General features: G+C 35.3%; 1 protein-coding gene across 1 annotated transcript; it reads right to left on the minus strand.

The window, feature by feature from the left end:
- Positions 1-5,405: 5,405 nt before the first annotated feature.
- On the minus strand, positions 5,406-6,877 carry LOC137935173 (flavonoid 3'-monooxygenase CYP75B137-like). Its single transcript, XM_068779864.1, has 2 exons — positions 6,258-6,877; positions 5,406-6,146 (listed from the first exon to the last, which is right to left on the minus strand). Exons 1-2 carry the CDS (start codon positions 6,822-6,824, stop codon positions 5,496-5,498), a joined length of 1,218 nt encoding a protein of 405 aa, XP_068635965.1. The 5' UTR covers positions 6,825-6,877; the 3' UTR covers positions 5,406-5,495.
- Positions 6,878-14,480: the final 7,603 nt, after the last annotated feature.

The following is a 14,480-nucleotide window of genomic DNA, read 5'->3' on the forward strand; positions in this document are numbered from 1 at the left end:
GTATATAATTGTCTTGTATGTTTTGTTGAAGAATCACATATCTATGCATGTTCCAGAATTTATCAATCATATGAAATAAAGTCTTACATTTTGTAGCATTGCAGTAGAAAGACTTAATTCCATACATATGGGTTCCCCTTACATATATACTTGAATGGAAATTAACTTCCCTTAGATTTGTGCATGTTTGGGTCATTATTTCACTATATTCCTATTTGGAGTATACTAACTCCCCTTTAATCTCAGCGACATCTTTTCTCCTCTTTTTTTCAAGTTAGCCAGAAGTAGAGAAAAAGAAGAATGCCTAACCTATGCTTCTCCTGAGTTTTCATATTTTAATTTCATTTTGAATGGGGATATCCTTGATCATTACTAATCGTGAGCTAGTTAGTTTAAGAAAGGTTGCTTATGCCTAAATCTCCTCCAAGCTTAGAGCATCGATCAACTCCTATAGGCTTGTGGAAAAGTTCGCTCATATTTTTTTTTTTGGTAGGAATGAATTCAATTTTGATTGCCCTAATTTGAATGGATTCTCAAGAAAAGTATTGTACAATTTTAATGTATTTCGATAGAGATAGGTGAGTCAGGTTCTTCCTTAATTTAATGACACTCAAAATGTCATTGTAGACGGGAATATGGTTGAATGTTGAGTACCAAGTACCTAAATACTGAAAAGAAATCATCTTATAACCACTAGATGTGATTCTCAAGGATGGGATAGGTATCTAGTGCATAGGCAAAACTATAAGCAAATGACACTAGCTATTAAGAAAGGTAGAGACCATAATATTTTCTACATAGTTTCTCATTCTATTGGATCTACCACAGTCATCCTAGTTAACTTTAAAGGATGCAAAAAGGCATCTAAAGTAGCCAAATATCTAAGATTTCTCAATTAGTCCAATTTCGGGCTACATATACTCTAATGGTAGTAGGACGAAAAGACTTTCGAATTATCTTCTAACTATGTCCTAATCCATTTCTATTATGCTTGATTAGTTTGTATAAAGGTACATAATTTCACGGGTTTCATTTTTCTAACAAACTAACATATAACCATTCTAATTCCATAGAAATACCTAATTAACAGTTTACCCAAATATATCCAAACATCAAGAGTAGCAAATGAATGATTATAACCTAAGCTCATGTTACCAAAGTAGTTACTATTGGAGGCTCAATGTTGAGGATATTAAGGAAATTTCTGACCGTTGATCATTCTTGGAACCGGTTTTTCTAAGTCAATAGCCGCCAAAGACAACACGATTAAGTGAAGCACGAATGATTTTGACTTTCTTCTGTATCTTTCGTCGGATGGACTGGGGAGATCCTTCCACGGCGGCAGCAGCCCCCGGGTTGATTGTTGACCGGAATCGTCCTGGTTGGCGACTCTGACTGTTCCTTGGAGTCGGATTCGAACGCGATGACTTGCTTCGTCCGTGCTTGTCGCGAACTTCTGCGATTCTGGTACCTTCAAGTTCGGACTAAAGTGGAAACTGTGGCAACGGATGAGGGAGGGCAACTGAGGACACCCCTTAGTTGGGGGGGGAGGGGTGTCCTTTTTCAGATCTACAGGAGACCGTTGGAGCCTCCGAGAGAATTTTTTTTTTATCTATGAATATGGCTAAATGATGAAGGTCGATGATATCTAACCATATTGAAGGCTAAAATACATTTAAAACTTTACCTCAAATTTTAACAAACTAGGAACTAGAGAGATCTAAGGATGGAAGAGGAGACAGCTGAGTAAAGTCTCAAGCATGTTCTCGATCCTCTACTCAGCTATAAGTTCGATTTGGCCAGACTTCATTTGCTCTTGCGTGGCAAGAATATCTGTTTGAGTGGCCCGAACATCATCCACTGCATCTTGTCGTGTAGACTACATTTTTGGATTTGAAAGAGTTTTTGTGTTGCTTTTCAATTTGACAAACACCACAAGGTTTTCCTCTAGCGAACCTACCTTTCTTGTTAATTTGTTCATTCCTTCATATCCTAGTCGTTTATGCCATAACCAAGATTAATCTTAATCACCACCCAAATAATTAGCACTAGTTTAGGGTAGTTATAAAATATTAATAACATACTATATTTTTACTTATACCTCTAACACAATTTCATCATCTTCAATTTTAGCACAATTTTTACTTTTTAAAAAAAAACATTCCGCTGTAAAAAAAATGACTTACACTAAACAAATCATGCATCAATCCTTCCACATAATAAACATCTAAAACATAAAAGGTGGGAGTAATATTTTTTCTAATTCCTCTTATTATACTTTTTTCATCATCTCTAAAACTTACTTGACCTCCATAATTTTGGGTAAGTTTCAAAATTTTATTTTTATAGCTAGTCATGTTGCCTTGAGCACCCAGTATCTAAGACCCATACATACTTTGGTGCCTTGACTTGGAGATATACCTTCAAAAGGAATGGCTCCAACCAAATTGGGTTCCTTTGGAAAACATTAGCAGATGTGATATCCCTAGGTATCCAAATTTTTGTACCCTTTGATTTCAAAATAATTTTAATGTTTACCATGATTTTTTGGTGTCCACATGTTTCTCAACTATTTCTAAGTTTGCAAGTATGTGCATAATGCCCTAATTATTTGCAATAATAACATCTAATGTAAAACGTGTATGTGTGGTCATGTATGTGACTTCTCTTTTTAGAATCTCCTTGTTATATTCTTATGAGATGCAACATGTTTGAGTTTTTCTTCTAGCTCAATGCATTTATTCTCCAAATGCTAATCTATCACAAGCCAATTTGCAAACTAATTCTTGCTACTTTAATGCATTTGCAATACAACCATCATTTACTTTTTAAGTGTAGATAGTTCACCCTTCTATTTGGCTATTTCTATCTTTTGTCATCACTCCTATCATTGTATTTCTTCATGCTTTATAATTTGAATTATTTACCCCTTCTGAAGTGGTGGAAATATCATCTTCTTATGCCATAAGAGTAACACCTTTCTCACCCGTTTTAGAATGTCTTAATTCATTTATCATTCATACCAAGTTGAGATCAAGACTTTATTCTTTTTCTCATTGAGATCCTTGCTTGTTGAAGGTGAGTTCTCCTTGAAATTTGGGCATTTGTGTCTTCTATGACCTGGCTTTCTACACTCGAAACAAATATTTGTCTTTTAAAAGAATTTTCTTTATCACCCTTATTGTGGCCTCTCCTAAGTTTCTTTTTCTTTCTATAAGTTTTTTTGAAAATGCCTAGTTATGAAACTCATTTGACCAAAGCTCCCTTCACTAGTACTACTAGGATCACTAGTTTCAAATTTTGCTTTAAATGCAATGTTCAATCTCCTTGTTGGTTCTTCCTCTTTGTCTTTGAGTTCCATTTCATTGGTCAAAAGATTCCTAGTAGTTCTTTTGGACTCATGATCCTAAAATCAGTTTTTATCTAATAGTTGTCTGCTTCATGTCCCATGACTTACGAAGATCCTCGGTAAACATAGCATTCTTCTTACAGAGGAAAATTTCTTCACTTAGAATGATCAACTCATTGGTTGTGGGTGAATCTAGAGTTTATTTCAGCTATCAATTTCATCTTGAATTCATCATATTGGGCAACTAATTGGTTGTTTATTGAATCATTAACTTCAATGGTCTCCTCATGGTTTACCTCCAATTTTTCTCATATTTCTTTGGTTATTTTACAAGTGGAGAACCTTTTGAATTCATTAGATCTTAAGGTACATAGGAGAAGTTTGATGGATTTTGAGTTGATTCCGAGTTATTCCTTATCTTCCTTAGTAAGTTCACCAAAATATTTTGATATCTTTCCCCAAATCAATTATCTTGTGAGGATTAAAATGTTCTTTTTGTGGGACATGTAAAATGGCCCCTATTCATGAATTGGAGAAAGAATTCTATTCGTACCTTCCAATAAGCATAATTTATTTCATTGAACATGGGCGGGCGATTGGGTGACTGCCCTTTAGGAAGAAACATCTTGTCTTGAGAAGTAGTGAATTCTATTTAAGCTAAAATATGGAAGATTTTAACTCAAAACTTTTTTAAATAGAATTTATTGCCATTTGTTGGCTTAGTGGCATCTCAAGAAAGGGGTGAATTAGTGTAAAATTAAAATTTCAATGCTTAATGTACAATTAAAGATATACAAACAAAATCAAAAGTAAATGCACACAACCACAAAGGACACCCCAAATTTTTGTTTTTGATGTTTCTTAGTGATAGTCACTGTGCAAGAACTATTGCTAAAAAAAATCATTATCTAGTTCCTACTAGAAAAATAAAAAGATGATTTCAACTTTGTTTAGGCCAAGTGTAGTACAATATTACACCATTCACTAGCTTTCCCTAGGAGATTTTCTACAACTAGATTTTGGCTCTGGCGAGCACTTCCCTTTCTGGATTCAAGGCTCTAAAATATCAATCCTTCTAGATTCCAAGCTTCTACAAAACTCCTTGAAAAAGAAAGTAAAAAATACAAAAGTAAATATTCAGAAACAAATGACGATGTTCATGAGAGGCACTTGCATGCAAATGAAATAAATATAAAGAAAATATATCTAGAGAATACTATGCAATGAATCGGAGGAACAAAGTATCAAGAGAAAAATATTTTGAAAATTTCATTTAAAATCGTAATTAAATTAATGTAATACTTTGGTAAATCAATAACAAATCCATCAAGAGATTGATTTGTATTGATTTCCAAAAATTAAGAGAAAATCTCTTCATTTTGTTTCTTAGTGGAAATCACAATTGATTGAATTAATCAAGAAAAATGAATCCTTTATTTAAGGATTTGGATTCTCTTGTTTGCCTATTAATGGGCATGGAATTATTACAATAAATTACTTTGATTCAATGAAAATTTCTCCCTCTTTCTTTTTGTTCATAGATTAGGCTCCTAGGGTCTAGCCACGTAAAATTGCCTTGTGCATTGTGTATTCCAAGTTTTATTTTAGCATAAAAATTTCACATGGTATCAGAGTTGAATGTCTAATTCTGGTTCATTGAGAGGTAGATGATGAACAACATGGGAACCGTTTTTAAAAACCAGTTTCAGTAGGGTGAGCCACACTGGGTCATGTATTCGGTTTCAAAAACCGCCTCCGCATGTAGACCCAATATGATGGTACCAGGACTTTGGCTCTCAATCATGCATCAGACCCAATATATCTTTTACAAAATAATATGTATTTAACATTTTTGCTTTAAGCTCACTTTCATCATTATCTCACTTAATCTCTTCTATCCAATTTTCATTTTTTAATCATATTCCCTTGGAATATTTTGCTCACCACTTTTACAATATGGAGATAAGAATGTGCTAGTTGGATGGAGATAAGAATGAGATAAGAGAAAATATCTTGATTTTATTTATTAGTTAAATCTATAATTAATTACATCAATCAAAGAAAATTGTTCACTCCACAATCACATTTGATAAAACCCCCCTACATGGTTATACGAAACAGTCATAAGTCTTTAACGTTTAGATCGCTAACATGTTTGATTACCGAGGTTGCGAGAGTAGAGCTCTGGATCGGATAATCTTGGCGTTGGAACAGCCATCAGAGGTTTAGCCTTCTTCAAAACGATACCAAACTTCTCACAAACATCAAGCTCTGTTCCCTCAGGCAGTTTCCAGTCAAATGAGTGCAGGAGCGTGGCCATTACATACATTAACATCCTCTCTGCAAGGGCCATACCAGGGCATATCCTCCTCCCCGACCCAAACGGAAAGTAATGGAAGTCATTGCCGGTGAACTCACGTTTGCCTGTAGCAGTCAAGAACCTCTCGGGTCTGAACTTTTCTGGAGATTCCCATGCTGCAGGGTCCCTTTGAATCGCCCACATGTTCACCAAGACGCGAGAGGCCTTGGGGACCATGAAACCACCCAGTGTAGTCGACTGGCTTGGGGTCCTGGGCAGCATGAGTGGAACGACAGGGTGGAGACGAAGGACTTCCTTTACAAAAGCGTTTACATAGTGCAGGTGAGCTAGGTGGGTCTCCTCCACGGGATGATTCTTCCCCACGACTTTGTCCAGCTCTTCTTGGGCCTTTTTCATAACCTCTGGATGCTTCATCACCTCTGTCATTGCCCACTCCATTGTTGTCCACGTCGTGTCGTTACCCGCCAGCACCAAGTCCTGTCAAGGAAATCAGGATAAAGCTGAAAAAGGGGTGTCTTTGGATCTGATCTAGAAGAATCATCGTAAACAAATTAGGGTAAATTTGATAGAGGGGGAGGAGGCACTTGCCATGAGCAAAGACTTGAAGTGAGATCTTGAGAGGGGTGCCTTTGGATCGCCACTCTCCTGTATCTTCAATAATATCTGGAGGAAATCTCTGGTTCGCTCGGTGTTTCCCCTTTTCTGGCTTTCATTAATGAGGTAGTCGAGAATTTGCTCAAGCCTAACTCCGGCCTTCTTCGTCTGGCGGAAGATTACCCCCAAATCAAACGGAGCGAGAACCGGAAAGAAATCCGACACATCAGGCTTGCAGAAAACACCCGTCAGGTATTCTACCACTTGCTGAAACTCGTCTCCTACCTGATGCTTCTCCTCGTCAGAGACCGACCTTCCCCAAAGCAATCCCGTAATCACCTTGTACATCACCACGAACATCACCTTCCCCACGTTAATCGGAGCTCCGGCGCCACCGTGGAGCTCTGCTACCATCTCAAGGACAGCGCTTCGGCGGAAGTCGTACGAAATATCCAACTTTGAGCTGCTAAGCATCTCTCCCATGCACACCCTCCGGAGCATTCGCCACTGCGCCCCATAAGGAGCCCACCCCATGCCGTGAACCCCACTCAGTAACGCCATCGACCCCGGCGGTACGTCGCGGTTGGCAAAAGTGGTGTCTTTGTCTTTGAGAAGCTCCATCGCCAAAGATGGAGAGCTCACCACTACTAAGAGCTTCTGGCCGAGCCTAAGGCTAATTATGGGGCCGTATTCGTGAGCTAAACGAGCAAACCAGCTGTGGATGTCGGGTTCCAGATAAGGGAGGCAGCCCAGAAGGGGGACTCCACGTGGCCCCGGTGGTAATGGCAGTCGGCTTTTGCTAGTTTTCTTGGCGAGAAGCACCCAAACTAGAATAGCCGCCACTGCAGCGACAAGGAACGGCCCCAAAGATCTCCATTCTTCGTCGTTGGAATTGCTTCTCACCCCTGACCATGACCACGATGTCTGAACCCCGCCTGTAAACTTGTTTCGGAGTTCCATAATTTTTGCAGTCTCCATTTGCAGATTAAGCTCAAGCTTCTAAAACAAGTAAAGCTGACATTGATTAGCAACTTAATACTGCTTAGCTCCCTTTAGAATGTCCATGGCTAGACAAGAAACTTGCAGAAGCAGATCCATGAGATCGGTCAGGACGGAGTGGAGAAGATAAGTCTGAATCACTAGGAATAAAAGCCACGAGAGCAATCTATCTGGTTGTTGGCTAAGATCTGTTCCCAATGTTCGAGAAGAGAGTAGTGCTGTCCACTCGTCAAGGCGAATCAATTAATTAAAAATCTGTTTGGCACTTTTGGAACAATGATTTATGTAATGGATCTTATCGATTCCAGAAATTTCTGTAAGATAACATCAAATAGTTTTTCCTACCAAATTATCTATTTTTAAAAACTTATTTAAATAAATGATGTGACTTTAAACTTATTTTTTTAAAATACCCAAGTCACCCGTCCATGTATACGTGTACAGTCAAAGGTGACACATCAACACCGTGTGAGAAGATATACACATCGATTGCCATATCACCATTCCGACCCGTCAGCAACCAAATAAGATGCCATGTTATTAAATGACAAAAAAATTGAATAAATTTTTTTATTTTAAAAATCAAATTTAAGAATACACTTTTTATTACCTTATATTTAAAATAATAAATCATAAAAAATATAATAAATAATTAAAAAACTAATTCTTACCTATTTAACACCATTTATTATCGATTAAAATATGTATTAATTAAAAATATATGAAAATTCTATATTAGAGTTTAAAAATAAAATTTATCATTACACTTTTAATTAATTTATATTTTAAAAAATAAAAATTACATAATTATACTAGTTAATTAAATATCTTACTAATATATTATAAATTTTAAAATATTTATAAATAAAAAAAATCTTACTCTTACCCATTTATTATCGGTTTAAAATATTTATAAATTGAAAAAAACTTACTCTTACCCATTTATTATTGATTTAAATATTCATAAATTGAAAAACTTATACAAAAAAGTTATTTTAGAGTTTAAAAATACAATTTATCTGTACACTTTTTATTCCCTTATTTATAAAATAATAAATTATTAAAAATATATATTAATTAATTAAAAATCTTACAACACCTTTTATTATCGATTTAAAATATTTATTAACTGAAAAAATATGAAAATTTTATTTTAGAGTTTAAAAAATAAATGTATCAGTAGACTTTTTATTACCTTATATTTAAAATAATAAGTTATTAAATATCTTACTCTTACCCATTTAACACCTTTTTATTATCGATTTAAAATATTTTTTAATTAAATTTTTGAAAATTTTAGTTTTGAGTTTAAAAATCAAATTTATCAATACATTTTTGAAATTTATCGATACACTTTTTATTGCCTTATATTTAAATTTTTTTAAAAATATATACTAATTAATTAAAAAATCTTACTCTTACTTATTTATCACATTTTATTATCGATTTAAAATATTTTTTAATTAAAAAATTATTTGAAAATTTTACTTTAGTGTTTAAAAATCAAATTTATCGATACACATTTTGTTACCTTATATTTATAATAATAGAATATAAAATTATTATATTAATTAAATAAAAATCTTACTCTTACCTATTTAATACTTTTTATTATTGATTTAAAATATTTATTAATTAAAAATATTTTATTAATTAAAAAAATATTTTAGAGTTTAAAAATCAAATTTATCAGTACACATTTTATTACCTTATATTTATAGTAGTAAGCAAGGATGGATGTAAAAGGAAGTCATATATTAATAATTTATTTTACATCAAAATGTCTAAGAAATAAAAAATCATGTTTTCTGCCTCTTCCTTCCTTCTGACAAGGACTTGTAGTCAAATAACTATAATTACTGGTTTAGCTACTAGTTTCTGTATTATGATCCGAATTGGTGCTCTCTTGCTGCTTAGGTCTAACATCCTCACGAATTACTAAACGCCCATCAGAATCCATCTCCAAATCATTATCCACATCTAGTTTTCATTTGAGCTGCTCTGATGACCCAAGGGCTGCTCTTGTCTTTTGTCGGTCTAGGAGGTCAAGTGAGTTATTTTCCAATTGATCAAAAAAGTCTTCTGCCAAACTATTACCTACTGGACAGGTTCTACAAATGAGTCTGGAGGACCCATCCGAGCTTTTGATTGATTATTTCCGGATGGGGAGATCAAATCTTAACCTACATGAAAGGAGGAAAAACAAACCTTAAAGCATTCAACTAAGTACTTTATATGTTGAAATGAAACAAAAAATACAGAGGAAACGATATTGGCAAAGAGACAAATATAAGTGATCAAACCTCTTCGTTGTAGAGATCAAATGCAGTTATATAAAAATAAAATTGTGAAGTGGAAGTGCTATCTGAGTTTTACAAATCAAATAAAATCACCAAATACCCCTGGTAGAGCCCCATACGACTTCGCAGTCACTAAGAACCGTACCTCGTCAGTGATGGGGGTCGGGTTTCTTTGGCTAATGGACTCCCCTGCAGGCGATTCAGCCTAGCTTGAATTAGACACAACCCACCCTCCATTACCCAACCTACTCTTAATCAGACTCTCTACCCATCCCTAGGGACACATAGAAACTCAACGAAACATTTATAATACCCGAATCTCCACACCACATGGCAAAATCATTCCATAACACTTCAAATTATTCAACAACATTCAACAACATTTAAAAATTAATCGAACTAATTCTATAGCAGATGACTACTCCTAACAATACAAAAACACACCTAAGTCCAAATTCACCGAACACCCCTAGTAGAACCCCATATGACTTTGCAGTCACTACAAACCATACCTCGTCAGTGATGGGGGGTCGGGTTTCGTTGGCTAATGGACGCCGCTATAGGTGATTCAACCTAGTTTGAACTGGACACAACCTACTCTTAATCAAACTCTCTACCCATCCCTTGGGACACATGGAAACTCAATAAAACATAGACAAAAAATACCATGTGGAGTTATTTATAACACCTGAATCTCTTCACCACATGGCAAAATTATTCAACAACATTCTACAACATTTAAAAATTCACTGAAATAATTCTATAGCAAATGATTAGTCCTAACAATGCAAAAACACACCTAAGTCGAAATTTGCCGAACACCCCTGGTAGAGCCCCATATGAATTCACAATCACTACGAATTGTACCTCGTCAGTGATGGGGGTTGGGTTTCGTTGGCTAATGGACGTTCATGCAGGCGATTCAACCAAGTTCGAACTAGACTCAACCCACTCTCCATTACCCAACATACTCTTACTCAGACTTTGTACCCATTTTAGTAACTAGGGCAAACACAAGAAAACATAAAAAAAAATAAAAAAAACCCACGTGGTGGATATTTATAACACCCAAATCTCCTCACCACATGGCATGATCATTCCATGACACTTCAAATTTATTTAACAACAAATAGAAACTAAAAACCCTACAAATTTTCTGTCAATAGAGTAAACTGCAACTTCATAATTCAGAAAATTAAACTAAAATTAAACTAGCAACTTAAAAAAATACAACATTCAATGGCATAGGAATCCATAAGCTAAAATACAGAAAATTAATAAATACGGAGAGGGAAATTCAATCAAGTTTCAATTAAATTTTACAATAATTTTAATTTATTTGCAATTAATAGAAATTTCATTAACATAAAATCAGAAATTAAACAGTAAATCATAAAAAAATTAATACAGTAATTGAACACCTAAATTCAAATCAACATTATAATTAAACACAATAATTAGATTCAATTAACAAAAGCCCTAAAAAATCACCCTGCTAAATCGGCTACTGAAATTCAAATTCTGGTTTGGAGGGTGAGTAGGGCTTCGGTCTTGAGAGAAGGGGTGGCGAGAGAGTGAAAGGATAGGGTATTAAGAGAGGCATAACTGAGAGGAAATTATACAGTTTGGTTTTGAGAGGTGCTGGAGAGGAGATTAAAAGATAGGCTTCGGTTTTGAGAAAGGGGCGGGAAGAGGATGACACATGAGAATGGAGAAGAGGAGTGAGAAATGTGGCTGAGACGAAGTCTGGGTAGAGAGGAAGAGAGGGTGGTTGAGAGGGGGGTGTTGAGGGCGAGGCCGAGCGGCGGCAACAAGGGAGCAGTGGGGAGTGGCGACAACTGGCACAACAAGAGGGCAAGAGGAGAGGAGAGGAGAAAGATTGAGCTGGGAGAGAGACAACAAAGAAAAGAAGAAGTGATGAGGGCATAAGTGGCGCGAGATGATGTGGCATCTTACATGGCATATGACATGGCATCTTACCTAGTAGATGATGTGTCGGAATGGTGATGTGGTAGTCGATGTATCTATCTGCTTACGCATTGCTGATGACATGGTGACATGTAATCATTCAAAACTTATGTGTCACATTTGATCGTACACATGTACAGTGGACCGGTCAAACTTGGGTATTTTTCAAAATAAGTTCAAAGTGACATCATTTATCGAAATAAGTTTTTAAAAATGGGTAATTTGGGTAAAAAGCCCATAAAAAAATAAGTCTCAACTTTGAGAATATATCAGCTTTATGTGGAGCGCGAACGTTTTTGTCGGTCTTTCTCTCAAGGACGGATATAAGTTTTTTCTCGGTCCTTCTTTCAAATCTATCAAGGACAAAATTGTGTTATGACCGTTAGACTTCAAATCATGAACTTCTAAATAGAATTAAATTTCATAAAAATGAAACGGAAACATACCTCCTGTCATGGAGATCGGAGTCAAATGCTCGTCAATGGCAACGTCCAGGAATCCCTCTGTTAGACCAGATCCAAACTTAAACTCCTCCTTTCCATCAAAGAGAATGGAGGTTGTAACTACTACCAATTACAACTGACAACCACCATCCACCCAGTGAATGAGTTAGTTATGGAAACTCACTTACATTCTCCCACTTGACCCATTCACATACTTAATATGTATCATTGAATATTGATACATCTTCAAGAATGTTTTCCATGGATATAATATCCTTATACTCAAACAAAGAAGATTAAATTACATGAATCGTGACGGTGAGTTCTTTAGAGTAAGTAATACCTTCCATGTATTACAATGTAACTCTCCTTGAATGAGAACCTTATGTGGCATAGATCTTATGAATGAACTTCCAAATGCTCATACAAGATAATTTTTATTGTCATTCTCTAAATTTTATGTATACAACCAAATAAGAGAAAAAATAAATAAACTTAATGGAGTTTTTCAATTAACAAATTGAGATACAAACATAAAGGGAATCTCAATTACGTAAAATTACATAGCAGAACTGAGTCCCATATGTTCAACATGTCCCTTATAAGCAATGGGTGGTAGACTTTTTGTCAACGGATCAATAATCATTAATCCGATGCTGATATGTTCCACAATCACTTTGTTTACTTTGACATGTTCTCGAATAGCTAAAAACTTTATGTCAATATGTTTACTGCGACTTTTGCCCTTATTGTTTTTGGTCAAAACACTGCTGCGGAATTATTGCAATAAATCCTTACTGGCTTAGAAGTTGTGTCAACAATTTCAAGCCCTGAAAGAAAACTCCTCAACCATATAGCATGTGATGACGCTTCAAAACATGCTACAAACTATGTTTCTGTTGTTGAAGTAGCAATCATGAATTGCTTTGCACTTCTCCAAGAAATGGCCTCTCTAGCTAATAAGGAGACATATCTTGATGTCGACTTTCTCAAATCAAGGGAGCTAGATAAATCAGAGTTTGAATATCCAATCACTTCCAGATGATCAGATCATCTGCATGTAAGCTTGTAATCTTTAGTCTCCTGAAGGTATCACATGACTTTCTTTGCAGTTTTCCAATGGTCCAAACGGGGATTATTTTGATATATGCCCAACATTCCCACTGCATATGCTATGTGAGGTCTTGTACAAACCTGAGCATACATTAAACTCCCAACTGCGGAAACATATGAAATATTTTTCATTTGTTCCCTTTCTAAATTAGTTTGTGGACCTTGTTCCAAACTTAATTTGTCACCTTCGACAATTGGTACAATCCCAGATGAGCAATTATTCATACGATATCGCTCTAGAATTTTGTTGATATAGATTTCTTGAGAATATCCTAATGTCCCTTGGGATCTGTCTCTATCAATCTTTATGCCTATGACATAAGAAGCTTCACCAATATTTTTCATATCAAATTTCATCAAGAGAAATCGTTTGACCTTATGAAGTAATCCTAAATCACTTGAAGCAAGTAGAATATCATCTACATATAGGACAAAGAAAATTATTTTGCTCCCACCGACCTTATGGTATGTACATTGATCCATTATATTCTCCATAAAACCAAATGAAGAAATAACATCTTGGAATTTTAAATACCACTGACGGGAGGTTTGTTTTATAGTCCATATTGCCCTCTGAAATTAAACCTTCAAGTTGTTTCATGTAAACCTCTTCTTTTAAGTCTCCATGAGGAAAGTCATTTTCACATCCATTTGATGTAACTCCACATCATAATGAGCTACTAATGCTATGATTATGCGAAATGAATCCTTCTTTGAAATAGGAGAGAAGGTATCGTGGTAATTAATTTCTTCTTGATGAGTAAATCCTTTGGCTACAAGTCTTGCCTTATATATTTCAATATTGCTTAAAGAGTTTCTTTTGGTTTTAAAAACCCACTTACAACCAATGGCCTTTTCCCCTTTAGGCAATTCAACAAGATTCCAGACTTGGTTTTTAGCCATGGAATCCAACTCTTCTTTCATGGCATCATTCAATAATGTGGATTTATGTTCACTCATGGCCTATGAAAAATGTAATAGGATCATCTTCAACACCAATGTCCATGTCAAACTCTTGCATGTATACTTGATACTCCGAAGAAATTTCAGGTTTTCTAACTCTTGAAGATCTTCTTAATTGTACTTCAACATTTTCAGGTTGAGAATGTTGAGTAAGTAGATCTATAGGAGTATCCTCATGATGAGATGGTTCTTCTACTATTAGTTGTACTTGAGTAATCAGATCCTAATGATTATCATGATTAACAACCAATCTATGTGAAGTTGTAGGAGCAGGTTGAAAACTTGTATACTCCCCAAAAACTAAGTTTCGAGGTTGGCTACTCCTACTAATCTCATTATTCTCAAGGAACCTTGCATTCTTAGATTCGATAATTCTTGCCAAACAAGATGGACAATAAAATTTGTATCCCTTAGACTTTTCTGCGTAGCCC

Source organism: Aristolochia californica, unplaced genomic scaffold (genome assembly GCF_029961685.1).
Source record: "Aristolochia californica isolate CCGP_79_NKW_82.1479 unplaced genomic scaffold, dmAriCali1.0.hap1 SCAF_6, whole genome shotgun sequence".
Classification (NCBI taxonomy): Eukaryota; Viridiplantae; Streptophyta; class Magnoliopsida; order Piperales; family Aristolochiaceae; genus Aristolochia; species Aristolochia californica.

Coding starts and splice junctions, on each gene's coding strand:
- LOC137935173 (XM_068779864.1), bottom strand. CDS start 6,824: ATGGCGTTACTGAGTGGGGTTCACGGCATGGGGTGGGCTCCTTATGGG. Junction 6,147..6,257: donor ACTTCAAGTCTTTGCTCATG/GCAAGTGCCTCC, acceptor TTTCCTTGACAG/GACTTGGTGCTGGCGGGTAA.